Here is a 27570-nt window from a genome sequence, read left to right on the forward strand (position 1 = left end):
CAAACACACCGACACGGAATCTCAGAATGTGTGGATGACGAGAGGCTCCCTGTGCCGGGGCGCAGGCGACCTCATCGACGTGCAGCGAGCTCGCCTTGACCTCCAGGTCGTCCTGCAGCTCCCGCTGCCAGCGGACCAGAGCTCTCTGCTGGTCCTCGCTGGGGGCGCACGCACACGTTAGGCCAAAGGTCACGGCTCTCCACAACACGCGGGAAGAGGTCACGTGACCGATGACCAGAAGCAGCATTAGCGTTTCTTTGGTCTAAATATTGCGACATCTCAGTGAATACAGATGTGTAGGAAACGCTTCATTATTTCATTATCGTGTGTGTGTCCTCGTCCTACTTGTTACAGGTTGTTGTTTAACCAGCAATTAGCCGTTTGAAAACCACCCGTAAAATCAGCTAAAAAACAATTATAATAAACAAACAGGTAGTTGGTAGTTGATGGACGTCTTGTAGCTCATCTGAAGATCGCTGCAGTTCAAAATCTCCCAAATTCAGCAGCTGTGTCTCCTGGCTTCGTATCCATGGCAACGGACACTCAAACATGTCGACGATGAAACCGTTTGGATTTGATTCAAAATCGAATGTCATACGACAAGTTTGGCTTCCGCCCGCTACGTGTCCCGTGTACCATCCGGTTTAGCGTGTGGGACTTTTGACAACGGTGAGTAAATTATTTTTATTTTAAAAAGAGTTGTATTATATCGTGGCCGCAGCCAGATGTTAGCTTCTTAAACTGGATAAGCTAGGCTAGGTCAGCTAGCATTGGCTGGAAGTTACTTTTATTGTGAAGAAACATGTCGATCTGTTTCGCCTCCAGCCGCCGAAGACCAAAAGCAAAAAGGCCGTAAAGGCGAAGACGTCGACCGTGGTGGACGGCCTGTCCAAGGAGCAGCTCAGAGCCGTTAGCCGATGCTAACACAGCCGACATCAACTCGCTTCACAAAATGTTACAGAAAAGCAGTAGCTGGATCATCTATTCTGCCATGAAACATGTATAAAGTAGATATTTGATATAAGTTACTGCAGGCCGAGTATGCACTCTGCAGCCATGTTACCACGGAGAAAATAAAGAATTATATACTAGAAATTAAAATAAGATCAGACTGTTAGGGAGAACGTCAGCAATAGAATATGTGGACAATAATAATACAAGTAGACTTTACTTTCTAAAGTCTTGGTTGCAACCAGCGGAGGACATAACTCCACTAAAAATAAAGAATTGTGATCTATGGTTAAACAAGATAACGTGTGTTTGTGGGTTGATACAAAAACACTAATAAGCCCTGTGGTACATTCCCTTTACTCACATCAATGTCAATATTTTACATTACATCCAAGCATTCAAATAGAAAAACTATGCACATCAACATTTACACTTTATATACAGACGGTGCACAAACAAACGTTTAGCGATCAGATCACTTCCTCTCTTTTTGTTTCGTTAATAAAATCGGCTGAGCTGCCAACAGGAGTAAATATTCCCATCTGCATATTTAATCGTAGATTAGAGAACGTCAGAGAGTAAAACTACAGACCCTCTGTGGTTCTATGCTTTTATCGTTACATTGTAATAACTGAGCTTCCAAATATTGCATCAGAATTATAAACAGGATTTTCTAATATACTGAGTAGTGATAATAATTCATACAGGAAATAAAAAGGGGACACGTCATAAAGACGTCAGTAAAATGCAGCGGCGCTGGTGGACCCGGTTCAGTATCGGAGTCTGAATATCGTCTCTTATTGAGGTCAACTTAGAGGACAGAAGGACGACTTTGGGGCCGGACGTTAAGACAAAACCAAAGAGCCTCGTTCAGCGGGGAAGTGGCCATCGGGCCGGCGTGGAGGCTTCAGTAAACGGGTTGTAGCCGACCAGCAGGAGGACGAAGGACGCCTTCCCGCCCGTCAGTAGACGAGGACATGAGTCCCAGAAGTGACGGAAAGACTTCAATATATTCTCCCCGAATGCTACAAACTGTCATTGACGGGTTGCGGTTGGTTATTGGCAGCACGTCATAAAGGAGACGGTCCAACGATGTTCTGCATATAATGACATCAGAGAGCTAAAGCAAGTCAACAGTTTGGTATTTTTCTTTAATAAAGTACTTTGTTTGAGTGGGATTGAACCCTCGAGCCTCAGCAGCGTCTCTGCGTTCAGATCGGAGGGAGTCGCCATGAGAACATCATATTATATATATAACACATTATATATATATATATATATATATATATATATATATATATATGTGTGTGTATGTATTAAATACAGCCGTTTATTGCTGTTACACAAACTCTTTAAAACAGAGCTTTAACCTTTAACCTTTGAGATAAAGGAGACGCGTCTCTTCGTCTGTCGGGACGACGGCGAGGAAACTGACCTCCTCCTCCGAAGGCGATTCTCCTGAGCGTTTTGTGTTTTAAACACCTTTTGGTTCGGGGGGGGGGTCCGGCGCCGGCGGTTCGGACTCATCCGGTGCCGTGGCTGCTGTACTCGAAGACGCCCTTCTTGAAGAACGGCGAGAACTCGCACACGGCGTGTTTGGTGAGGCGCAGGCCGCCGTCCCAGAGGGGCGAGCCGGAGGACGACAGCATCACGCGGAACAGGTTCCTCAGGTAGCGCTGCGAGGAACAACAAACAAACAAACAGGCGTTGGAAGTTGGCGATTCGTCCCACGCGAGCGAAATGAGACTTTAGAGACGTCGTCTTTGCCTCCAGGTGATTCCGGCGCTCGGCGACCATCCGCTCGTCTCGGTTCCCGAACAGTTTCTTGGGAGGAAACTCGAGGGTAGCGAGCTGGGGGGGGGGGGGAAGAGACGGCGGACGGGTTGACGTCAAGACACTCGAGATGGCGGCGGAGGAAGAAGAACGCCGCCGCGGAGACGCGTCTCTCACCTCGGGGTACTTCAGCTTCAGGCCGCGGTGCATCTCCAGGAAGCGACTGTAGCGCCTGAAGACCGTCCACTTCTCGTCCATCACGGCGATCTGACCGCGTGGGAGACATTTAAGGGCCGGACAAAAAAGGACGGCGGGGTCGGAAGGTCAACGACGGCGAGGAAGACGGGAAGACTCACCTTCACCTCGAACTCAAAGTGCTCGTCCTTGCCCTGCCCGCGCAGCACGTGGCGAGGAACGCTGATCCTAACGGGCTCCCGGTCCTGGAGGCCGGCGCCGGTCGTCCCGGGAGGACGGCAGAGCCGGTGCTGCACAGGAAGGAGGGAAGAGAAGAAGAAGAGGAGCGGCGGTGGAGATTTCATGCTTGTTTTCTTCAACTCGATTAGAGAAAAACTATCAGTCAGTAGAACTCACAGAAAGTTAAATCTTTATTTATTTCTGAGGACATTTTATGACAGATTTACTTAATTACATAATCATATTTCATTATTGTTTTTTTTATTATTTATTATTACAAATCCTTCAATTATCCTTAACACACCAAATCACATAATTCACCCAAATGTTCCCTTTAAACCAAATTTGACAGAATTACATTTAGCAAAAATTAATTAACACAATTAATTAATAACTGTAAAGAAGCAATTTCAACTTTCTTAAATGCTGACAGACGGTTTATCTTCATGTCTCCACTGCTGAGCATCTTCAAAAAGATCACAAGATCACATCCGACCCCCAGATGGGTCCGTCTTTTATCCCCCGCGTAGAGGCAAACGTGGACGTAGCGGCGCCTGAAAGGAACGCCGTGTTTTCTTTCCTCCGCTCCGGACGGCGCGGAGCCGCTCAGGCGGACAGGTGATGGATCAGCGTCACGGCCTCGGAGGTACAACCAAACGTCAACCTCCAGGAGTCTCTCGGCCCGCCGCCAGAGGCGGAGCCCGCGTCGGCCGAGCGCCGCCTGGACTCCGCCCCCTTCGCTCGGGCCCGCGGGTCGCGAGCGGCGAAGGCGATGTCCACCGCGAGGCAGTCGTCGCTCGTCCTCACGAACAGGCGCCCGATGTCGGAGCGCCTGCGCAGGTCGAGGGCCTGGAACTGGGGGCGGACGGAGCCCAGGACGGAGCCCCGCGGCGCCGGGTGGAAGACGCCGTCCTCCCGCAGGAGAGCCACGTGCGTGTCCGTCAGGAGGAACTGCAGAATGGCGTCCTGCCGGTATTCTTTCTCGGCGGCGCTCTTGACCTTCACGCTGGTGTAGAGCAGAGGACAAACGTGCGCCAGGGACGGTTTGCCGGGACCGTCCATGTTGCCGTGGACGATGTAGAGCAGGTCGGCGAGGACCCGGTTGAATCTGGAGGTGAGGCGTAGGCCGCGGTCCAGCACGACGTCGGGGACGCTGGACGTCCAGTCCAGGGACAGGACCATGAGGTCACCGGAGAGCAACGGGCGGTCCTCGGCCCCTCGGGGAGACCCTCCCGGGCAGAGGAGCTTCAGCAGAGCTCTGCAGAACTCCTGCGTGAGCTCTTTGCTGCGCGTGAACACGACCAGGACGGCGTCCCCGAAGCCGCCAATCAGGCGGACGTGCTGCCCGGGCAAACCGACCTGGACCTCCTTGACCTCCAGGAGACCACAGCGGTGACGAAGCACCACGGGGTCGTCTGGGTCCGTCCCGCTCGACAGCACCACCACGTCCTTTTCCGACAAAAGCAGGCACCCGGGATTCGGGAGCGGCTGCTCCACGCCGGCGGTTTGGAGCCAGAAGACGCTCACGAGCTCGCCGACCCGCGCCCCCGGGCTCAGCGACGCCAACGCTCCCAGCATCTCCCGGGGTGGGAGCGAGCGCAGGCGAGACAGGGCGGGGGGCAGCTGGACCAGCCTCTGACGGAAGACCTCGGGACGCCCGTCCCGGAGCGAGGACACGGAGCCTTCAGGCCACCCCGAGATCCCCGGGATCGCAGACGGGCCGAGATTCTGAGCCGGCCCGAAGGCGCCGCCCTTCGGCCGGTCGCCCGGCGCGGCTCGGTCTCCCGGGAGGACGCGGCGTTGTGCCTCCGGTTGAAGCCGCAGTCGATGGAGCTCGTTGGACATCAGGGTCACATACTGAGAGAGCACCACCTTCACGTCCCCCACCGATACCTTCTGGAGGATTTCCCGCGTGCCCTGCAGCCTCCTGCCGGCGTCTGCGTACGCTTCCGACAACCTTCCGGTCAAATACCCCAAACCAAAGGCGCCGCGTGCCGCCACTTTGCCCGTCTCGCGTTTCATTCCCCCAATGAGAGATTCCTTTGGGTCCTGCTTGAAATAGGCGGCGTCGACGGAGTTGGGGCGGCTGCGTGGCTCCGCGTCCTCTGACATCGCCCGCGCGACGCGTTTGCTCGCCGCCGCGTCTTCTTCGACCTTTTCGCCCCCATCGGGAAACCGGCAGGCGGAACTCGTTCTTCGCTCAACGGCGACGTTGTCGCCGTCAACCGCGTTGGTCTCCGACTGTGCGGACGAGCGGCACGCCTCGTGACGGCGATCCGGTTCGCCGCGGTGCCGCCAGTGGTTCTTTCCACCGGCTTTGTAAGGCACCTCCTCTTCAGCTGTGGGTTCTTCTTCTTCGTGCATCTTTAAGAGGTTGGACTTTGGTTCTTCCATCGTGTTTTTGAGGAGGTCAAGAGGGGTCGAGCCCGGCAGGAAGCTCGGCTGAAACCCGCAGGCTTTCTGTGTGGACAGGAGGGTCCATGTGACTACACCTTCAAGCAGGACGTGAAGGCTCTTTGAATTACACCGAAGTCCACAATCCACCAATTGAGAATTAAGAGTTCCTTCATCAGCAGGTGCAAAGGTTGAAGAGTTAGAAGTGATTCAGAATCGACATCGGGAAGAGGTTGAGCATGCAAGTTAGAACGACATGGTCTCAACTTCTACTCAAACAGGGGTGAAGTTGCATTTATTTTGAAGACATGCCGCTGGATGGGCGGGGCTTACAGATGTCCTACAAACCCCGCCCATCCGAAAGAAAGGCACCTGCAAAGACGGTCTCTCCCGGTTTGAAATATTTCATCGTTAGGATAATTTGTGTTGGGTCGACGTTTCACACCGTACTGAAGAAGCACGAGCTTCCTTCCTTCGGGTCTCACAAAAATCATTAAAAGGATTTTAAAGACCCACGTGTGTCACAAAAAAACGTTCATCAGGTCTTTTAAAGTGACATGTCGGAATCATGTTCTGATTGTGTAATTGTTTCCATGCATAAGAGAGATGTTTTATGAATGCAGAACATCTGCCGTTGTAAATAATTAATATAGCAGGATGCCCTTTTTTATTAATAATTGATCAATTAAAATAGATAAAATAAGATTCAGGTCTTACTTCATATTTAAGCCTCCTTGGATTCATGTTTGGAAGCTTTTCATCATCCTGAAAACAACAACACTTCACATCAACTCTGCAGATCATTAAATATCAAATACACACTTAATTCTCAATAACTTGAGTTATAAATGATGCTTCTTGACGGGAGGAAGGGGAATAGTTGAAGAAAAACCGGGACCATTATAAACCAGGTGCAGAAGGACCTCCTCCTCCTGCAGGGTCAAAGAGCCAAATATCACTTCTACACAGAGGAAGACGTCACTGGACCCGCTGGACCTCTTTGGTCTTGTAAAGAGGAAAATACACGTTGAAGAGTGAAAATGAAGCTAATGAATATTAAACACCGACCTACTGCAAGTTCAATTATCGCAACTTTGTTTTAAGAAACACTCAAAAATGAGCAGAAACCTTGTTATTGATCAAAGTGCTTTGATTCATCAGCCTTCGGTTAACAATAAGGAGGTAAAGAACAATTAGGACTAAAATAAGTGTGTAAAATACACACGGTATTTTTCATATAGATCCATATTTATGCAAGAACATCACCTGGATATTTGAATGTATGAGGGAAGTGAAGTGACAGTCGGCTGGTTGGAGTCTGCAGCATCTTAATAAAACCTCACCAGGTGAAAGAAGTACGAGGGGGACATTTCTTACTCGGAGCGATTCACAGGACAGAGAAAGATCGACGCTGCTGCCGCCGCCATTCAGCAGGTTCATCTCGCGTAAGCGCCTTTGGACTTCCTCCTCGATGTACGCGTTGATCCTTTAACAGACAACGACATCGAATGACTACGTCGCCCCCTTGGGGCCTCGGCGGAGACTGTCCGTCCCCGTGTCCGCGTGCGGCTCGGAATCACCTGTCGTCGGACAGCGGCAGCACGGCGCTCAGGCCGCGGCCGCCCGGGGAGCTGCTGTGACCCGTCTTCTCCTCCTCGCCGCCGATCCGCTGCCTCAGCTCCTGGATCTCCTGCTCGACCCTGCAGGGAGAGAGAAAGCTTCATTCCGGCGAGGGGCGACACCAGCGACGACCGGTTCTCCTCGACGCGCCGGTTCATTCATTTAAATGCACAGCGGTTCTATCGTTTGATGAGGATTGTTCTTAATTTTTAGGTGATTTAAGAGTCCTAAGTCATTATTGTACAACCAATAAACTAATTGTTAATAGCATTTATTTTATAACGCAGCTTGAATAAAGGCAATAAATTAGTTATTACAGTAATTAGTTATTACACGTTGGTTTAATTAGGTTTCAGATGTTTGACGTTTCTCGCTGACCTGTGCTGGTCCAGGTCGGCGCCCGGCCTCGCGTTCTCGGCCTGCTCCTCGCCGTCGGGCTCCAGGGAGACGCTGCGCCTCAGCGCCGAGTGCCTCCTCTCCAGCCGCGCCACCGCCTGCTCCATCGCCTCCCGCTGCTGCTTCTCCTTCGCCTCCAGGATCTCCTTCTCCTTCCGCCTCACCTTCTCCTCCTGCCGCGCCACGTTGGCCGTGAACTCGTAGGTCTCCTGGAGCTGCTGGAGCTGCTGGGCGCCGTGCCAGTGGAGGTTCAGCTTCTCCTCCCTGTCCTCCAGCTCCTTCTCCACCTGGAACAGCGTGTTGTCGAGGCCCGGCGGGCTGTCGCAGTTCCCGTTGCTGCCGCCGCCGCCGCCGCCGCGCTCCAGCGTCTCCGCCGCCCGCTGCTTCTCCTCGGCCAGCGCGGGGAGGAGGAGGTCGGCCACGCTGGCCAGCTGCCGCTCCTTGAACTGCAGTCGCTGCTCCGCCTGCCTGACCAGCTGCTGCTGCTCCTCCTGGCAGACGCCTTCCTGCGCCTCCTTCGGCTGCTGGTGTCGCCCCCGGACGCCGTGGGTGAGGAGCAGCAGCGCGTTGCGCTCGGCGGCGACCTCTTTCTCCAGGCGCTCCCTCTGCTGCCGCAGCCCCTCCTCCAGCTGGCCCAGCTCCTTCACCTGCGCCTCCTTGAAGTCCGTGTACCGGGCCTGGGCCGCTCTGGCCTCCTCGCCGCCGCCGCCGTCCTCCACATGCGGCCGCTCGGAGGTCTCTTTGGCGCGGAGGAGGGCCTCTCTGATCTCACCCAGAGCTTGACGCTCCGCCTCCAGGCGGCGGGCGTCGTCCCGGGTCAGCAGGGAGGCGGCTGCCTCGTGTTTCTCCCTCAGCTGCTCCTCCAGCCGCCCCACCAGGCTCAGCTGCTCGCGCTCCTGCTCCTCCAGCCGCCGGCGCGCCGTCTCCAGACGGAGCTTCTGCTCCTCGCGCTCCCTCTTCAGTCGCTCCAGCTCGCGGTAGATCTCGGCCTGCTCGGATGCCTCCTGCTGCCGCCGCCGCCGCCGCTGCTCCTCTGCTTCCCCCTCCTGCGCCTCCTGCTGCTGGCGCTTCCCCTTTGAATCCTGCGCGTGGATCTCCGAGCGTCTCTCCTCCTCGAAGCGCTCCTTCTCGGCCAGGAAGTCTCGCAGGCGGCTCTCGATGTCCTGGCTGCGGCGGCGGAGGCTCTCCTCCTGGTGGAGGATCCGCTGCTGCACCTCCTCCGACTCCTTACGCTGACTCTCCACCTCCTGCTGGAGGCGCTCCAGCTCCGCCTTCTCGCTCTGGTGCTTTGCCTCCATCTCTGTGATCAGCCTCCTGCAGCAACAACCAGCATTCACAGATTCTGATTGTACTTTTCTATTCTTTAAAGGAGGCGTCTGGTAAATACTCAGAGAGGAAAACTCAAATACCTTTTCAGCTCCAGCTTCTCCAGCTCCTCCCGCTGCTGTCGCTCAAACTCCAGCCTGAGAACATTAAAACATGCATCACCTTTTTTATCCTTAAAAAATACACACACACACACACACACACACACACACACAGAGAAACACAACTAGTAAAGTGCAGTAAGTGAAAGTAGCCGTTAACACAAAAGGACTTGGGATGAAATGCCAAACAAAAAGCGACGACACATTTTCTACTCGCAGACGTCGACGTGGGGACAGAAGCGGCGAGACGGCGTGCAAAAGAATACAGAACAAAACAACACTGAGGGTCCAGGTTGAGAGACCGGACATGTCGACACGTGCCTCTGCGTCGAAGACGCGACAGTTAAGACAGGAAGTGGACGGCTGAGTCTACCTGAGGAAGACGGGGCCCTTCTGAGCGAAGAGACTGTCAACGGGACGGACGGTGATGAGAGTTAATTCACCGACACAAAGTGTGCAGACGGAAGGAAACACGCTGCAGCGCAAAGCTCTTTACATTCATCCAACAGTAAATCACCTCAGAAGTCTAACACTCTTTCAACAGCCGAACCATTTTTGAGCCACATTTGATTGAGTTTTATTAAAGTCTGAATGCAGATAAACTGGAATGACGGGGAGATGCGCTTCAGGTTCTGCGCCGATGAGCACATGCGGCGCGATCGTTCCCAAACTCACCCGGGGTTGTAGAGCATCACGGCGGAGAGGCTTTCACAGGACTTGGACAGATCCGTCATAGAGAGGCTGAACGTGGAGAGCAGGCCGCTCTGAGGGGGGGAGACACGTCAAAAGGTCAACAGCTGAAACCCCTGCAGGGCCTCCAAGGGGGTCCAAGAAGGTCGACCGGCTCACCTTCCGTTTCTCCCTCAGCTTGGCCGCCTCCTTCGGATGGTTGAACCGGAACATGTTGGTTCTGCCGAGCAGAATCACGGCGCCTGGACGCAAAAAACACACGGCGGAGGATGAGAGAGGAGAAAGAGTGATTCCCGCACGGACTCCTCCTCCACCTCCAGGGGATTATCTGTGACAGTTTAGGCCTCACCTTGGTTGAGCTGCGACGACTCCGTCACCTGAACCCCATTAACGGAGCACTGGGCCGCCCCCAGCGGCACCAGGGTCACCTTCCCGCTCTGGTTCTCGAACAAGCAGTGCTCGCTCTCCAGGTCCAGGCCGTGGAGGACTGCAGGAGGAAATCAGCAGTTAAAAAGAGACGTTCAAAGCAGAAATGCACACATCCATTTCTTGTCAGATGAACTATAAGAAAAATCAGCCGATCGAGCGACAAACTGACTGATGTCCTGCACGGTGGACGCGTCGTCTCGGCCCACGTACGTCCGTCCCTCCTGAGGTGGAGAAGAGAAGAAAGGAGGTGAGTGTTTAAGGGTATCGTCTCAACCGTTTTCAATCTCTCAAAGAATGAAAGCCTGAACACTAGAACTCTTTCCTCCAATCCGGATTCCCGGTGAGTCAGGTGACCTCTGACCTTTAGGTGATACAGGATGATGCCGGTGCTGAGGAGGTCGTCGTCGATGCCGATGAGGTGAGGCAGCTCGGAGTCCAGCACCACGCCGATCCCCTCCTTCCTCAGGGCCAGAGTCTCCTCCTGCAGGAGCAGAACAAACAAGGTTCACAAAACGGATAAACAGATAAACGCTACGATAAAATCGCTTTTCTGCATAGTCAGCAGCGATGAGGATCCGACCGACCTTGAGAATGTTCTGCGTCTCGTTCCATTTGTTGGTCCACTCTTTAGTCAGCTCCAGGACCTGCAAACGCAAAGACGCCACCAGCAGGCAACAGGTGTTCAACGCAGAGCTGCGCATCCCCGACTGACTGACAGCTCACGTCAAAAAGGGCCGTGGGACTCACCCTGGCTTCGTTCTGGTGCAGTTTCTCCTCCATACTCAGAGCGGTGGGCGAATCCAGGAGAGCGATCTGACGGAAACACAGAAAGCTCCATTTCAACCGCCGTCCTGTGGCGACTTTGGAACCGTTATAAACGTCCCACCGGCTCAAAGAACCGTGTGTAAATCTATTTACTCTAGAAGGCAAAGCAGGTTCATTTGAATAGCACATTAAGTGCTTCACTTAGACATACGGACATTTTAAATTAATAAAGAGCATTGATTGCAACATTAAAACATTTGACAAGCTGAAAAAAAGGTGCAAACAGTAGAACGCAGGAAATTGATAAACATCCGTTATTCTGGTTTAATTAACTAAGAAGGATAAAATTAGCAAAGATCATTTAAGGTCGTCTCTTCCTCAAAGTGCTTCATCTGCTCCTCAGTCCACCTCCCTAAATACTGAAAACAGCCCCCCCCCCCCCGGCTCCATTTACCTGGTTGCCTTGAACCAGCAGCTTCAGCCGGACGATCTCGGCCCGCAGCTCTCTGATGAGCCGCACGTTGCCGTCCTCGTTGATGGTGGGCTTGTTGATGATGTTCTTGGCCCGGTTGGCGTAGCGCAGCGTGCTGAGCGTCTCGCCGTAGTTCACGTCGGCGGGGGAAACGGCTGAGGAGAATTTGTTTTAATAAAGAGCAGCTCTATGGATTGTTAATTGGACGTCTTATCAGATATCAGCAGATATTTAAAGGAACCTCACTGGCGATCATGATGGTCTTGGAGTTGCCGCCCAGGCTGTCCTTCAGCAGCCAGGTGAGCACCGAGTCCCTGTAGGGAACAAACACCGACTTCCTCTTCAGGTTGGTGTTCACGCCGTCCTGCGTCATGTCAGCTGGAGCACAAACAGGGAGCAGATCCTTTTTCAGCCGTGGGGGAAACATCGGCGAGCGAAGAGAAGACGCTGCGACAAAAGCTTCGGACTCTGACCGAGAGCGGAGATGACGTTGCCGAGGGTGACCAGCGACTTGTTGATGTTCCCGCCTTCTTTCAGCCGGACGCCCGTCGCTCCGGTGGCGTCGGCTCGCTCGCTGCCGGCCAGGTCGACCAGGTGGATCTTACTGACCGTCTCACTGGGCATCTCCGCATCGAACTTAGCCTGAGCGAGAGACAGAGACACAGAGAGAGAGAGAGAGAGACGGTAGATATTTGAGGCTCATTTCAGCAGAAAATCCTTTACATTTATTCGATATAATAAAATCTGTACGTGAGTCAAAACACAGTTGGATTAAGTGAGTTTTTGGAGGGATTCCCTTCACATTTTGGTGGCCGGCGCTCTGAAGTCTCGTGGTTTCCCACCTGCGTGAAGTTGATGGTGAAGATGGCGTGCGAGCGGCTGCTGACGTCGTTCATGCCCGTGCTGGCGGTGGTGCGGTTGATGTTTCCGGCCTCCATCAACTCCTCTACGTCGCTGTAGTTCTGCACCAGGTGTTTGGACAGATCTGCGGGGCAGGAGGGACGAGGTCACGTGACAGGAAGCCCGTTTGCTGTGGGAAAACTACACGACTGTGACAGGAACAACGCGCAGATGCGCCAGCGGGATTCTCCACCTTCCACGTACGGCCCGTCCTTCGGGTGCTCCCGGACTCTGAGGTTGTAGGTCTGCGTGGACTTCCTCCTGAGCAGGTCTCTCACCCTCTCGTTGTAGATCTCCAGGTAGCTGAAGGCGGCAAGCAGAGGAGGCGGGAGGAGCAGGAGGAAAGGCGACACGCGGCTTGTCAGAAAGAAAAAGAACATATCTGTTGATTTAGATGGAAAGTTACAAGATCCGGTGCGACTCACCTGACTTCCGTACGAAAGGAAGCTTCGTCCCATCGCGTCGCCGCGGCGATACGACTGAACAAGCCTTCGCAAAACCTCGGGATCAGACCTGCGTCGCCCTACGACAAGAACGCACAACATGAAGACACTGAGACGCTCACAAGCCAGAGGAGGGTTGAACTCCATTTGGAAACATCGGTTGAGTTAAGTGAGATTTTTATCTCTTGGAGGACGTTTTCCCTTTAATCCTATAAATTGATCCATATTCCTGACTGCATCACGTCGTTGACTCCCCTGCATACCAGCGTTATCTCGCTGATCCTCAGAGCCGAGCGCGTCGAACGCACGGATAAAACCAGACGTAGGGAGCCTATAGTCTGACTTGTGTGACCTTTGACCCTTCCACTATGTCAGCTGTCCAGGACAGCGAGCTCATGTCCTCAGTGGGCTGCGTTTTAAAATAAAAACGGGGGGTGTTTTGTGGTCGAGTTGTCGGACTAAAATGATGTAAATAAAGATTATTTGATTATTTCCAATTATTTGGGGAAAATAAATGATCACTGATTTCCAAAAAGCCCCCACGAAAAGACCAGCAGCGAAAGCACCCACCATCAGGCCACAGAGCGCCATTAAAAACCCACCGGGAGCCTCTTAGTGCGGCAGAGAGACGAACGTGCTCACCGGATTCCCCATCATGGTGTAGGACTTCCCCGAGCCGGTCTGACCGTAGGCGAAGACGCAGGCGTTGTAGCCCTCGAACGCCGCCCGCAGCACGTCCGAGCCGAGGTCCTTGAAGACCTGGAGGAGACAAGAAGTGAGAAAAACCAAGCGGTGCAAAGTATGTGAGCGGTTGTCGTCTTTGAGGGTTTGACGCGTCTTTAGAAAGACACACACACACACGTTACTCACCTTCTCCTGGGAGACGAAGGCGGAGCTCTTACAGTCCTTCGAGTCGTACGAGAAGTCGTACGTGAACGTTTTGGTTCGATCCCTCGTGGAATCCGCCGCGATGCCGTCGGGGATCTTTGGAGAACGCAAATTAGAAAAGAGAAAAAAAGACACGCGGTGTCACAGCCTTTTTCCGCCTGAATCACACGCGGTTTTATTTTTATTCTTCTGGGGGGAAAAATACATAAACAAAAAGTACCTTCAGGTTGGTGATGGAGGTTTTGGTTCCCTCCATCTTGATGATGCATTTTGCAGTCAAGTCCTTCTCCCTGTGAAAGATCAATGATGTTTATCAAGCTTTCACAATAAGAGCATTTCTTCCTCAGGTCCCACTCAGAGCATCTTTTGGAAAAACATTTTCAAGAATCTGCTCATGTGAGAATAAATAAAACCACACTTTACACTAAAAAAAGTAATATTGGCTGGAGTATTTTCCACAAATATGTAAACAGGAAACTCCTGCATTCAGTCATTAATATCCAGCTTCTTCCCTGAGGCCGTCTCTCTGATGAACAATTAATCAGTCAAACCCCCCGTCCCTCCATCTGCACCTTACTCTCCCCGATCACCTCGTTTGTTGTACGGTTTATGTTCGTGCACACACACACACACACACACACACACACACACACACACACACAGGGATATATATATATATATAGATACTTATATCTTTCATTTACATTAATCATCTTTTCTACCTTTTGAGTTGTCTTTGTTTTTATGTTCTTGTTTATTTGTGTGCACGTGGAGAGCAGACTGGAAGCCAGAGTCAAACTCCATGTATAGACACAAAAGCATACGCGGCCAATAAAGCGGATTCTGAATCCATACACGGATTTAAAGAGGAAAACTCGCGCCTCCAAAGCACAACTTGGATCACGCAGAGTTCAAAGAGTCACGTAGACTCCGTCACACAAGGCGCACGTGACTCAACGTGAATCAGCAGGTAGACGTGTTTGCAGATTGTTCTCCGGCTCCACGACATCCTTCATGTCGGATTTAAAGCAGAAACTGAAACGTATTATCTTTCATCTTCAAAGTATTTGAACTTCTGAAAGTTAAATCTGCATCGACTGTTTGTAACACGATGACTAAGGTGTTATGAAGCGTGCGCTGCCATTACGACCGGGTGGTAAAATGTGTTGAAGGTCATTAATACTCTTTATTTTTTTTATTTACTTAGTTCAATTATTGTTGGATTGAACTAGAAAATGTCACAATATATATAAATACATATTTATATCTTTTTTTTATTTTTAACTATGATTTACTTAAAAGTTCAGATTTACTGATTTAATTAAATTGATACATATTGTTCGGGCAAATTAATACATTTTTAAAGCAAAGAAATTATTTGTTATTGATATACAAAATTATTTGTTATTGATATACAAAGAAATTATTTGTTATTGATATATAAATAATAAGCCAAATTATAATATTCATTTAGAATGAACAACACATGCGCGCCAATATTCCATTTTCTTTTCTATCTTTCTTACCCTTTTGTAATCAGTATTTATTTCTTATGGTTTTGTGTGTCTGCGTATTGGACCTAAATAAAGTCCATGCAGTGAACACATTGTCTCAGTAACAAATGTTACGCATCAAAAGTTGGCTGTGATCAAATATTTAGCAAAGCTGTGGTAGAGTTCAGACGTCATCAGTGTTGAAAAAGACAATGTGATATAACTTATTTTATAATAGGCTCAAAAGGAATAATTGGTGCTGTAACATGTGGCTGATTGCAGCCGTGTTGTGATGATGGTTGGAAATGTAACATGGTGGATTTACCTACAATGAAAGGACACATAAACCAAATATCCAACTGCTTCTTAAACAACGTATTCAAAAAAAGAGTCCTATCATTTGGAAGTATTAAATCTAACAGTAAAATACTGACAGTTGTTTTAGTTAGTTTTTCATCTCTTGTATCAGCTGGAAACAGGCCTGTTTATTCTTATTATTACTACGAGGTTCTCCCAGCACAGCGACAAACACACGAGGATCTTATAGAATATGATACTTTGATATAGATTAAACTAGTCAACAGTGTACAATCACATCAAAAGCAGTAACGTGCATCCTACATATTGATACAGCAGTTTTACTGCACAATGAGTACTTTTACTTTCCACCGTTTAAATGCATTGTGCTGATAACATTTAGGTACTTTTACAAGTATTGTAAGGCAAGCAGGTGACAATAACGTCGTTAACCCATAACCGGGGAATAATAATAATTTCTTCATATACTTGAATTGTATATTGTATAAGTTATTATTGTATAAGAATTGTATAAGTCTCAAGTATTGTCACGGAGTCCATGCCTGTGATTTAAACACCATGACACCCCGGCGGCTACTTAGCATAATACTCCACAGTTAGCATGTAAAACATGACAACATTCTGACAGCTGAAGGAAAACACACCGCGTTACTGTCCCAAACTCACCTTCTGTTCATGGGCCGGACCCGGACTGCCACCCGAACCGATGCCATCGCACATGTCCGTCCGGGTGGGGAGTGAGTTAGCCCGGAGCGAACCCGCTTTATAACTAGCTCGCCAACCAGCTAACAGGCTAACCCGTTAGCACGAGTCGCGGCGGAGATAAAAGAGGGTTAAAGTCCCCGAGACAACCGACCGACGCGAGTAAGTGAAAGCTGGACAGGTATAGGTGTGTGTGTGGGGGGGGGTCACCGTGGACGGGTGTTATCGTTGTCCGGTGACACCACGTCGCTGTCCCGGTGTGGACCGACCCGCCTCCATGGTAACTGTTACTTTAGCCCGTTAGCTTTCATATGACAAGAAAAGAAGCGGAGTAAGAGGAAGAACCAGCTGATGAAAACATCACATCTGTACGGAGGCCCGGAGAGGACAAAATACACGCTACGGACGGATGGAGAATAAAGGGTGTAAACACACTAATACGTCTCAGTTTCTCGTATTATTCATACATACAAATACATACACAACGGCAGAAAACCAATAGAAAATTACACAGATTGATCTATTGTTGATCTATTGTTGACATATTGCTTATTTGGTCACGTTATTCAATTTGGATTTTGGAGTCTTCAAACGATTCATGTATTTTTTTCGTACTCATAACTTAATTCCAAGAAACAAATGAACACATCTCTGAAAAACTTAAGATTTAAGATGTGTCTTTTTGTCTTAATGTTTATATCTGTGAATCAACCAATTGATTAGTGGTGTTACAGTTGACTAAGAATATTTTTGAAACGTATTTATTGGTTTTCCAATCAAGAAAAGTTTAAATGACCCTCGATCGTTATTGAACCACAACGTTGGAAGCGGGCTGTAAATATTGGATTAGTCCACCTCTCTTTGGGGCTCTGCGGTACGCAGTTGTTAAAGAGGTTTGATCTGTGATTTGTCCGCCTATAGTGATATTCCCCGATCTAAATCCAATCGTGCTATCCATAAAATGTTTGTATTTTGAACTTTGTATAGCTTTAATAGAAGCCTTGTTAATTCCACCATATACTTTATTTTTCCACCAAGAAATATACTTGCAACAGCAAACATCTAATCTTCTCATCATCTCTCTCTCTGTCTCTGTCTGTGTCTTTGTTTCCTTTGTTAGACCGGTTTGGTTCTCCATGTACAAAACAACCCCTTCGTAGAAAATAACATATATTCGCCACAATGGCTCTCTGTAACAAATACAAAGATAAACATAAAGGAATCCTCTTAGGAGTGTATAAAGCGTGAGCCTGTAGTTCCCCCCCTGACCTGCGGGGGCGGTAGAGGTCAGCGCGCCTTAAACCAGCAGCCAGCGTTACCGGCGCGCGCAGTGTGTTTCCGGCTTTAATGAGCGGTGTGAAAAGAGAGGTGAGTTTAATATTCAATACAGTTTTGTCTTCATATATATATATGTAGAGATATATATCTGTCCCTAGTTTTGACGAATACTCAGGCGAAGCGATAAACACGTATGTATTATGTTCAGGACCATTGTGTAACACCACTTTAAAACACAATGCGTATTATGCTAGCTAGCTAGCCTAGCGGCGGCTACCTATCGTTGTGAATGAACGTAGCTTGCGTTGAGCTAACGTATGCTACTACTAGCCTAAACTGAGCATTTAGCCCCACTGAAACGCAGAAAACACGTCAAGTGTGGAATTATAGTCATGTTTAAGGAATGGTTCCAGCTAAGACTCTCTCTTTGGTAATTTGTGCAATAACATCAGGTTTTGTTTTTTTCTCTGGACATATTTCTATTCGTGTTGGCAGTTTGCTGTAACTTAATGGACCACTACTCTATATTTGTAACGTAATGTACATGCTTTTTAGAGGGAAAGGACTTTTATAACGTTGTATATTTCTTATGACGGGTTTGTTTGTTTTGTTTGTCGTGTTGACAAATTCAAGTCTTAATGAGACAACTATCAGTTTATGTAGAAAAGAAGAGATCTTTTTTTCAAATGCACTGAAAGCTTCGCGTCAATTCTTTGCAGATTTAAATGGAAACATTTTCAGGTTTAGAGTACCGAACTTTAGAATTGCTGTGAAGATTAGAAATGTTTTTTTCAGATAACCAAAAGGTTTGCATGTTTTCTCTGTCTTCGTCAGACACCAACATGGATATCCGACCAAACCACACCATTTACATCAACAATATAAATGACAAGATCAAAAAAGACGGTACGTTTGCCATTCTTAATTCTCTATGGCATGAAGTGTGACTTTAAAATAAGCTGTCGATATTCGGTTGGTATGTTGTTTAATGACCCTTTGTGTGTCCAGTCTCTGTTACTATATTCAAAGTGGCCCTGTTAGTGTTTTGCATGAGCAAACCGCGATGGCTTTATGTTGAGCTTCTTTTGGTCTCCAACTTGCAGAGATGAAGCGTTCGCTCTACGCGCTCTTCTCTCAATTTGGCCAGATCATCGACATCGTGGCCATGAAGACCACAAAGATGAGGGGGCAGGCCTTCGTGGTCTTCAAAGAGCTCGCCGCGTCCACCAACGCACTGAGGCAACTTCAGGGCTTCCCTTTCTACAACAAGCCCATGGTAGGACCCCCGTCCCCGTCGCCCGGACAGTCTCAGGGGGCAGTGTTTTATTTTTTTTAGCTGACCCGTGTTGCGTTGTTCCCCCAGAGGATACAGTACGCAAAGACCGACTCCGAGGTCATCACCAAGGTGAAGGGCTCGTTCGGCGACAAGGAGAAGAAGAAGGACAAGAAGAAGAAAGCTCAGGAGCCGCCAGCCAGCCTGCTAAAGATACCAGCAGCGGTGAGTGGTGTCAATTCATCTTCCAGCCTGGAGTCGGCCGTTGGTTCTGTTCATGGAACTCGACCATTAAACTGTTACAGCTTCGTTGCAGTAAAACAGGCTCGTTCTCTCCTCATAGCGGGGTTGGAATCAAAGAGATGGTCGGTATTTGATCATAACGCGGGTAACGGTGTAAAACCAGATCAATTGCTGGGGTAGATAACATTGCGTATTAAATAGTTGGCTGTTAATATGTAGGAGTTAAAATGTCTGAGTACAGAATGTTTGAGGTCCTTTAAAAAAAAGTTTCTCCCTTTTTATATTCTGTAGTTTTACCACCAATGGCAACAACTTTATCTTTACACCTGACACATTTTGCATAACAATGTGACAACATTTCAGGGTTTCTCACCAAAGGTTTCTTGTCTAAATAAAATAAATGGGATTTTCCATTATCAGATCTCTGATAAACTTATAAATATCACCGTGTGCCTCAAAAACCCAGGTTACATCTGGCAATAATCCGTTGCACCACTTTTTTCCTTGCAATGAATTTGTAGGTTAAATCTTTTTTTTTTAACTGCATTTAAATTTTCACACAGAACGTAAATATTTAGCATGAATAAACAAAGCTGTTGTGCGAATACTCTACAACGACATCATGGGTCTGAACAATGACCTATTTAAAAAGGCTGAGTAGATCCACTCCTTCTGCTCTTACCTTTCACAATAAAAGCCCTAAACCCATTCACTGTAAGTGGTCATGGGGCTTGGTAAAATCCTGCAAATCAATACAAGCCTTTGATTTATGTAGAAGCAGTCAAACTTCCACCTCGCTGCCAGTAAGCATTGATTTCATGACAAATACTCTCCTGTGAATACTTAGTAGGGTTTAGCCATTAAACTGTTGTGTTAGTTGTAACAGTTTTTTATTGCTGATTTGAGTAAATGAAAGATCAGAGTTCTTCATCTCCCACATTAAATGAAGTGCTTTTCATTCTGAACACAAAGCAGCAGCACGTCTGGTTGACATGAGAGAACAGTGCCCATCATCATCGCTCTCTCTCTCTAACACACACACATAGAGATAGTGTGTATCAGGGTTTCAAGCAGGAAATAGTTTGGTGCTGGAGGCCGAGCTGCTCTATAAAATGTTGTTGTTGTTTTTGTTTGTTTGCAGGGATCAGCAGCACCGGTGCACTCGGGTATCGTACAGGTGAGACTGATGACTTATTTCTGTTTTCAGGAGTTTTTGCTTTTGTTACTTTTAGAATGAGCCCTTTATATCTAATGTAAGGATATTTTTATAGGAGCCAGAAATGGACAAACCAAGAAACCCTCTTTAGAAAATGCGTTACCGCGGTTACGGCAACGCGGGAAAGAAAGCCTTACTATTAGAAAGCAACAAATCCTTCACATTGTACCTTTTTTTTTAGTTTTCTTTCTTAGTTCTTTGAAAGTTAAGTGATGCTATAAAAACCCCTTTGACTCATCGAAGCTTCCACCCTGTGAGCTTTGTGTGATCCTGTGATCAAAAACACGCTTTGTGCGACTGCTCCCCGCGTGTCGGCGTCCAGCTGGGGCCGTACACGTGAGCCCCAGTGTTGATCTGCGGTGTCTCCACAGGTGCCGGACAACCCGCCGAACTACATTCTGTTCCTCAACAACCTGCCCGAAGAGACCAACGAGATGATGCTGTCCATGCTGTTCAACCAGTGAGTCCGCGGCCGCAGCGCTTTTGTCCGCTCTTCAGAAGGCGCTTGTTGATCCGGTTTTTGATGTTGTTGTTTTCCATCTTCTTCCTGCAATCCAGGTTTCCCGGGTTCAAAGAGGTGCGGCTCGTCCCGGGCAAACACGACATCTCCTTCGTGGAGTTTGAGAGCGAGACGCAGGCGGGCGTGGCCAAAGACGCGCTGCAGGGCTTCAGGATCACGGCCACCTGCGCCATGAAGATCACGTACGCCAAGAAGTAGTCTGAGGCCGACAGAGTGGGAGGGCCGACCCCGGATATCCGTTGTGTTCCTACATGCTTTGGATTTTTGTACATGCTACTTCTTCTTTTTTTTTGTCAATTCTGTCATCGAGCGAATAACCCCTGACCTATATTTTGTTTTGTAAAATAAAAGTCTTTTACATAACTTTTCAGATGTGAGTTTTCCTCCAGGATTTTTAGTTTAACACTAAAGCCCCGTGAACCTGTAAATTAAATAAATATGATTTAAATGTTATACGGGTCTAACTCCCCTCAAGCCATAAATGAGAGACAAAAGACACAAAATAAAAAATACTTTATAAATAAGCAGCAAAAAGTCCTTGATAACTGAATAAAGTAGTATTTTTTACAGATAAAAGCTGTGAAAACACTGTGATAATAGTTCTAAGTGCTTCGTGGTCTCCTGGGAGCAGAGTGACTAATCCTTCATAAAGTACAATAATAGTGTTTTATTCTCACACAGCGCCGTGTCTTCGGTCTCCGGCCTTGTATGTGTGTTTTTTTTATTTTTTTTTTAGGATCAGACTTTTTTCAGGAGAGACGTTCAGGTTCTGCACAATGACTCATCCGGTCTTCCTCCCGGTTTTCTGCTTCGGTTTGTTAAATGGTTTACGTTGTGTGCTCGTTGTGTGTCTTTAGCGAGTGCCTTCATCATTTGTTCATGATTTGAAGTTTTTAAATTGTAAAAATACAATTTCAAGCAGTGAAGAGCATCTGATGTCATTAACTGATCTCAGATTACTACGGTCATCGAGAAATACGTCATTTTAACCTGTCAATCACAGTAAGCCCCGCCCTTAATACTTTATTTTACTCAAAAAAATTAGAAAATTTAAACTCAATTGATTATTTCTTCCAACGGGAGTAAAGTGTGTCCGTGCGCGTGTCTGTTCGCTGGGCGTCGTGAACGCGCCTCGCGCTGCTCCTGTCATTCAGTGGATGAGCGCGCGCGAAGAAGCAGCTTCAGGTCTGTTCCAAAAAAATACTTTCTGCTTCATTTAAATGTCACCTCACGTCTTTCACACGCGATTAGATTGAATTGTGAAATAATTCCCGTTTAATGTCAGCTGCAGAATTCCTAACGGAGCGATGTCGGATTTTACATTTCACTAAAAGCTGATTCTTTTCCGCCTAGAAACTTTCTGCTTGTGTTTTTTGTTATTTCTTCTTTATTCTACGGTTCAACACGCAGAATCTTGTGTATTTTATGTCAAAATTATGATTTCAGCTCGTGGCTCTGCTGCAGATGTCATCGGATCTCTTGATTTTCTCATTTCTCATTAATCAAAGTCCCGCCCTCTCATGTGGTTCCCAAAGTGCGGTCCGGTGACGCCAGTGGGTCCCCGAGAGAACCCGAGAGGCCGGAAGTAAAAAAAAAAAATAAAAAAAGTCACACTCTTTCTCATTATTATTATTATTACTATTATATTCTGCAAGCTGTTATGAAGGGCCAACGGGTCGCCTATGTGACGTTGATTCGAGTCATAACTGGTTAAACATGTTCAGACATAATTACCTTTTTTATTTAGAGATGACTTCAGCTGATTGTTGAATTTAACACACAGAATTATTTTATGTTCTTTATAGAACCACTTTCACAACAGATGCAGATAATTTATAATTAGCTAATATTATCGTTATTTGTTAATCTGACGTCTATTTTCTTGACATGATGGTAGAAAGTAACTAAATACATTAACTCAAGTATTCTGCGAATGTATCGAACACACGACTAGTTACCTCATGATTTCATACAAAATACAATCCTAACTGTTTTTTAATGTACTTCTCCTGAAGTGAAATACTTCACGAGTGTTGAATCCTGCTGTGCTTTGCTTCAGGAATCATGATCAGAGGTGATTGTTCAAACTCAGCCGACACATCGGCGTTTTGGTAGAAAAGCTCTAAATGAGTTCCTCAGACGTCCCAGACGAGGCGACACATTCCTCGACCCGCGGACAGATCTAACAAGTTGGCTACACCGACTCTGTAGCCTAGCAACGCCATCGGCGAAACCGCCAAAAGGGTGCAGACAAAAAACATCTTCGTCTTTACTTTAGCGGAGAATCACGTTTCTGTGAGTCGCACCCTGAACCGTGTGTGTGTGTGTGTGTGTGTGTGTGTGTGTGTGAGCGGTTACACCGTTGAGCCGTCCAGGAAGTGTCGTTCCCCACAGTGCATGCTGGGATCGGCCACCGCGTACGGGATGTGAGTAGAAGTAGAAGCAACATCCCGTGTTTTTCTTCTCGTCGTTAAATGTTCAGACTCGGACCAACATGCCGACCTGATCCCTTTAAAATGGCCGACCCGACCAACCGCAGCGCGGCGCCGCCGCCGCCGGACAACTTTCTAGCCGGCGACTTCCCGGACTACGAGGTCCCTCCGGACGAGATCCCGGACACCACGCGGGGCCGGGCCTTCTTCGTGGCCACCATCGTCATCGCCGCGGTCCTGGTGGGCATCATGGTGGTCTGCGGCGTGGGAAACTGCCTGTTCATCGCCAGCCTGGCCCGCTACAAGCAGCTCCGCAACCTGACCAACCTGCTGATCGCCAACCTGGCGGTGTCGGACGTGCTGGTGGCGGCGGTGTGCTGCCCCTTCCTGCTGGACTACTACGTGGTGAAGCAGCTGTCGTGGGACCACGGCCTGCTGCTCTGCGCCGCCACCAACTACCTGCGCACCGTCTCCCTCTACGTGTCCACCAACGCGCTGCTCGCCATCGCCGTGGACAGGTGAGGCCCGGGAGGGTCGGGGGTTACCTGCAGGGCTGATGGGGGCGGGGGCAGGCAGGTGACGGAGGAGGCGGGACCTGGGGGGGGGGCGGGATTAGGGGAGGTATGACGCGGGTACCGTTCGGACTCTTTCCAGAGCTGGAGCAGTCGGATCCGACTTCATTGAGCCATTGTTACCGATCCCTTCGACGAGGAGCAGCGAGAGTCCAATTAAAGCCAAGATAAAAGCTCTCAAAGGGACGTTATTGGAGTCATTTGTCTTTTTTGTGTGTTCTTTGTTCCAGACGTCTTCTGCACACTACACATTATATCGTACATGATGTTTGTGTTCTGTGAGAACCTCGTACCTAGAACAAAATACCCGTTTGTTTCATTTGAGCGAGAGAGGCGTTTCTCTGTCAAACACAATTTCATCCTGAAGACGTTCACAGCGTAAACACGTGTACATCACGTCTTCCTTTCCTTTCATCCCCTTTCATGTTGCAGAGTAGAAGCGCCCCCCCCCCGCGGTGCGCGTGCGTTCTCTGATCGCATCCTCTTGCGTCTCCGGAGACGCACGATCGGCGCGTTCTGGTTGTTTAGCGATAACGAACGAGGCGGAACACCCACCTTCTCCTCCTCTAAGGAGAGTACACGCTAAAAAGTTCTGAGCCTGGCTCCAGACCACGGACGGTTTGTGGAGAACGTGCCGCCTGGCGTCCCTCGTTCACGCCGCTCTAATAACGCCCCTCAATCAGAATCTTGTTCACGGATCCTTTGGCCCGCCGGCGTCAACTAATTCAACACATCAACACGTCGTTAAGCCCTTTGGTGGGATTAGTTTGGCCCGAACTACAGAGCTTCGTCTGCCAGAGCAGCAGGTGAATTAATGATCGCTGAGGCCTCGGGAGGACTGTCCGAGCGCCACGACGATGATGAAAGCTGCTCTCGGGCCTCCACTTGGCATCCGAACCCGATCCATCAGCGGCCGACGCCGGCACTCGAGGGCCCCCGGTGGCGCCGCTCCATGTTCCATTTCTCCCGGGGCTGACATCCGTCTTGTGTATAAACAGGAGGAAAGATGGAAAGATACCGCGTGTGCGCGCGGCCAAAGTGCTTTGAGTCAGTGAGTGTTGTGTCTGTCCGCAGGTACATGGCCATCCTCCACCCTCTGAGGCCTCGCATGAAGATCCAGACGGCGTACTGCGTGATCCTCGCCGTCTGGACGGTCTCCCTCTTGGTGTCCATCCCCTCGGCCTACATGGCCTCCGAGGTGACCTACCCGCACGCGGAAGGCCGCCCGCACAAGACCTTCTGCGCTCAGATCTGGCCCGTGGACCGGCAGGCTTACTACCGCTCCTACTTCCTCCTCGTCTTCGCCCTGGAGTTCGTGGGGCCGGTGGCCGCCATGTCCGTCTGCTACGTCCAGATCTCCAGGGAGCTGTGGTTCAAGGGCGTCCCGGGCTTCAAGACGGATCAGATCCGGAAGAGGCTGCGCGGCCGTCGGAGGACGGTGGTGGTGCTGATTCTGGTGCTGGTCGCCTACGTCCTGTGCTGGGCGCCGTACTACGGCTTCGCCCTGCTGCGGGACTTCTACCCCACGCTCATATCCAGGGAACGGAACTCCCTGGTGGTCTTCTACGTCATCGAGTGCGTCGCCATGAGCAACGGGGTCATCAACACCCTCTGCTTCATGAGCGTCCGGCACAACAACCAGCGGCTGAAGCGGGCGGGGAGGTTCCAGCTCAGGCTGGTGACGTTCGTGGCCACCAAGTCGTTGGAGGAGGGCGAGGCCCGGACCTGCTCCCTGCGGGTGACGGAGGAGGCGGACGGGGCGAGGCTGAAGTAGGAAAAAACGGCCCGGCAGCTCGTCCAGAGACGAGCGTTCGATCCTGCCGGAGCGAGGAAACCCAGCGATGAGTCGGCATCTTTTCACCGCGCCTTCGCCTTAACGTCTTTTACAAAACGCAAGCGTGTAATGCCTAGTTCTTATTGTGACATAAAATACTTGCTGACGAGGGGCTAAATTAAACTACCGAACGCCACCGCGCAGAACGCCAGTCGAGACAAGAAGTCATGTGACCCGTGTGCATAGTGAAGAGCTCATTAGCTTCATTTTTGCCAAAATCCGGCGAGAAAACCCAGCATGACGCTAACTTCCTGCTTGATCGCCCCCGCCGCCCTCTGTCGGGCGCAGCTCATACGCAGAAGGCGGCGGGCCGCAACGAGGCCACGCGTGCAGTTCTGCTTCTGAGCTGCTTGTAAATATCGGCTGCAGACTTTGGTTTCGGCTCGGCGAAGTCGTCCTCATCCTGGTCAGACCGCTGTCGCACAACGGGGGGCGGAAAAGAAAAGAGAACGGTACCCCCCCCACTCCCTCCCCGCCGCCCCAAACATCGTAAATGGCTACGAGCACTTTGCAAAGTGAAGCGGAGCATCGATCGCAGAGCGAGACGCTTTAATACAAACAACTCTCGGGCCAATCACAGGGCAGCACGACAGGGACTCTGACGAAGCGGTTCTCTTCGGGGGAACGGACCTGTCGCCATGACGACTCCGCGTGAAGACGCATTCACGGGCCCCCGGAGCCCGAGGGTGTGTCTGTTGTTTCGTTTGTACGATAATGATGATCAGTCATATTAAATAAAACAGCTTCCGCTCGGTCGTGAAACGGAACGCGTCGTATTTCTGATTGCGACACGGCGGCTTTCACGCCGCGACGCGTCTCAAGGTCACGGCTTAAAACTCCATTAGAAGTGAAGTGTAGACGAAATCGATTTCACAGAGGGACTCCATTTCAGAGCGAGCCAGAAGGTGTTTACGGCGTGGAGCAGCGAAGTGTTTTCCACTTTGGTAAAAGTACTGATAAAACACTGTGAAAATGTTACAAGTGAAAGTCCTGCATTCAAAACCTTAATTATGTACTTAAAGCATTAAAAGTAAATGTCCTCATTGTGCAGAAGCATGTTCCCTGTCAGTGTTTTACTATTTATGATATCGGTTGTTCCTGGATGAATATTACTGTATTAATGTGTATTTTTTCAAATTTTACTGATTACTCTTTACGCTCTGATTATAACACACAACAAAGATACTGTCTCACAGCTGTTTGATTCTATTTTAATATCTAACCTGTAAGTTACATTCCAGGGTCATTTTTTATTATAGTGCACCAATGATCATAATCCCAAAATAGAACATGGTTCCTAAAGGGTCCGTTCTGCATAATCGTGTATTTTAGGGACGGCTGCTCCTCAGCGGGACAGTTGGTGTTTTCACTGTTTGTAACTTTGTCGCCGTAGTTCTGTATTTGCTAGTTTTACTCTTTGAAAACACGTGGAAAAAAACTTGCTCCTTGTGGTTTTAGGACTAATGTGAAAAAGATTTAAAAAAAACAAAAAATGAATTGAGCTGAAATCTGTTTTTCTCTCGTCTTCACGTAAAAATCACTTTAATTCCATTTGCTTGATCGTCCTTCAATTCCAGCGTGAAGGTGATCCAGATGTCAGATGTGTAAATAAATGAAGACCTTTTCACCCAGAACCAACTTTAGGTGTTATCGACAAATACCTGCAACTAAATGGCATCTTTGTGTTAGTTAGTCGTGTTATTGTGATGTCAACGTTTATTATAAACACATAAACATGCAACATTCAACCAAGAGTGTTTTGTTAGTTGTAGAGATGGTTAGAAAATGTATTCTGAAATGTAACTTTATTTCAAATGTTGTATTTTATGTCAAATGTGTTCAAAATATCTTTTAAATAAAATTATTTTTATTCAGCAACAAATGTGTTTCATCTCATCAGAACACTCATACGTCAATTTAAGTATAATAAGTATTATCGCCAAACAATGTTCAACGTTATTGGATATTTTTCTTGTATTGTTGACTAATAAGCAAACGGAAGCGGAGATGATGAACATTAATTAACGTTGATTCATATGATAATATAAAATAAAACAACTTTGTTTTGTTTTGCATTTTGTGGAAGCCATTTTTTTTATAATGGCACAGAATAAAAACTCAGAAAAG

At 48.7% G+C, this 27570-nt stretch overlaps 3 protein-coding genes and 1 long non-coding RNA gene across 8 annotated transcripts; 3 read left to right on the plus strand and 1 right to left on the minus strand.

The window, feature by feature from the left end:
• Nucleotides 1–56: 56 nt before the first annotated feature.
• LOC144383069 (uncharacterized) lies at nt 57–1954 on the plus strand. Its single transcript, XR_013450523.1, has 2 exons — nt 57–669; nt 826–1954. It is a non-coding gene; the product is annotated as an uncharacterized LOC144383069 (long non-coding RNA).
• On the minus strand, nt 1290–16447 carry kif16ba (kinesin family member 16Ba). Of its 5 annotated transcripts, none has more exons than XM_078079644.1 (27): nt 16040–16447; nt 13783–13852; nt 13545–13658; nt 13317–13433; nt 12657–12754; nt 12425–12534; nt 12174–12316; nt 11805–11973; nt 11578–11709; nt 11314–11486; nt 10842–10907; nt 10679–10738; nt 10456–10575; nt 10264–10315; nt 10015–10152; nt 9825–9907; nt 9651–9739; nt 9349–9381; nt 8958–9011; nt 7531–8862; nt 7113–7232; nt 6910–7018; nt 6250–6297; nt 3081–3209; nt 2902–2991; nt 2719–2802; nt 1290–2627 (listed from the first exon to the last, which is right to left on the minus strand). In XM_078079644.1, exons 1-27 carry the CDS (start codon nt 16084–16086, stop codon nt 2475–2477), a joined length of 3933 nt encoding a protein of 1310 aa, XP_077935770.1. In that variant the 5' UTR covers nt 16087–16447; the 3' UTR covers nt 1290–2474. The 5 variants fall into 5 exon arrangements, with proteins under 5 accessions (XP_077935770.1, XP_077935768.1, XP_077935772.1 ...); XM_078079642.1 differs by having other exon boundaries at nt 3081–5598; XM_078079646.1 differs by lacking the exon at nt 9349–9381.
• Nucleotides 16448–17302: 855 nt separating this feature from the next.
• On the plus strand, nt 17303–20968 carry snrpb2 (small nuclear ribonucleoprotein polypeptide B2). Its single transcript, XM_040186930.2, has 7 exons — nt 17303–17443; nt 18188–18259; nt 18457–18629; nt 18717–18851; nt 20011–20046; nt 20457–20545; nt 20644–20968. Exons 2-7 carry the CDS (start codon nt 18196–18198, stop codon nt 20801–20803), a joined length of 657 nt encoding a protein of 218 aa, XP_040042864.1. The 5' UTR covers nt 17303–17443; nt 18188–18195; the 3' UTR covers nt 20804–20968.
• Nucleotides 20969–22996: 2028 nt separating this feature from the next.
• prokr1a (prokineticin receptor 1a) lies at nt 22997–27325 on the plus strand. Its single transcript, XM_040186923.2, has 2 exons — nt 22997–23555; nt 24684–27325. Exons 1-2 carry the CDS (start codon nt 23080–23082, stop codon nt 25381–25383), a joined length of 1176 nt encoding a protein of 391 aa, XP_040042857.2. The 5' UTR covers nt 22997–23079; the 3' UTR covers nt 25384–27325.
• The last annotated feature ends 245 nt before the right edge of the window (nt 27326–27570 follow it).

Source organism: Gasterosteus aculeatus, chromosome 9, assembly GCF_964276395.1.
Source record: "Gasterosteus aculeatus chromosome 9, fGasAcu3.hap1.1, whole genome shotgun sequence".
Classification (NCBI taxonomy): Eukaryota; Metazoa; Chordata; class Actinopteri; order Perciformes; family Gasterosteidae; genus Gasterosteus; species Gasterosteus aculeatus.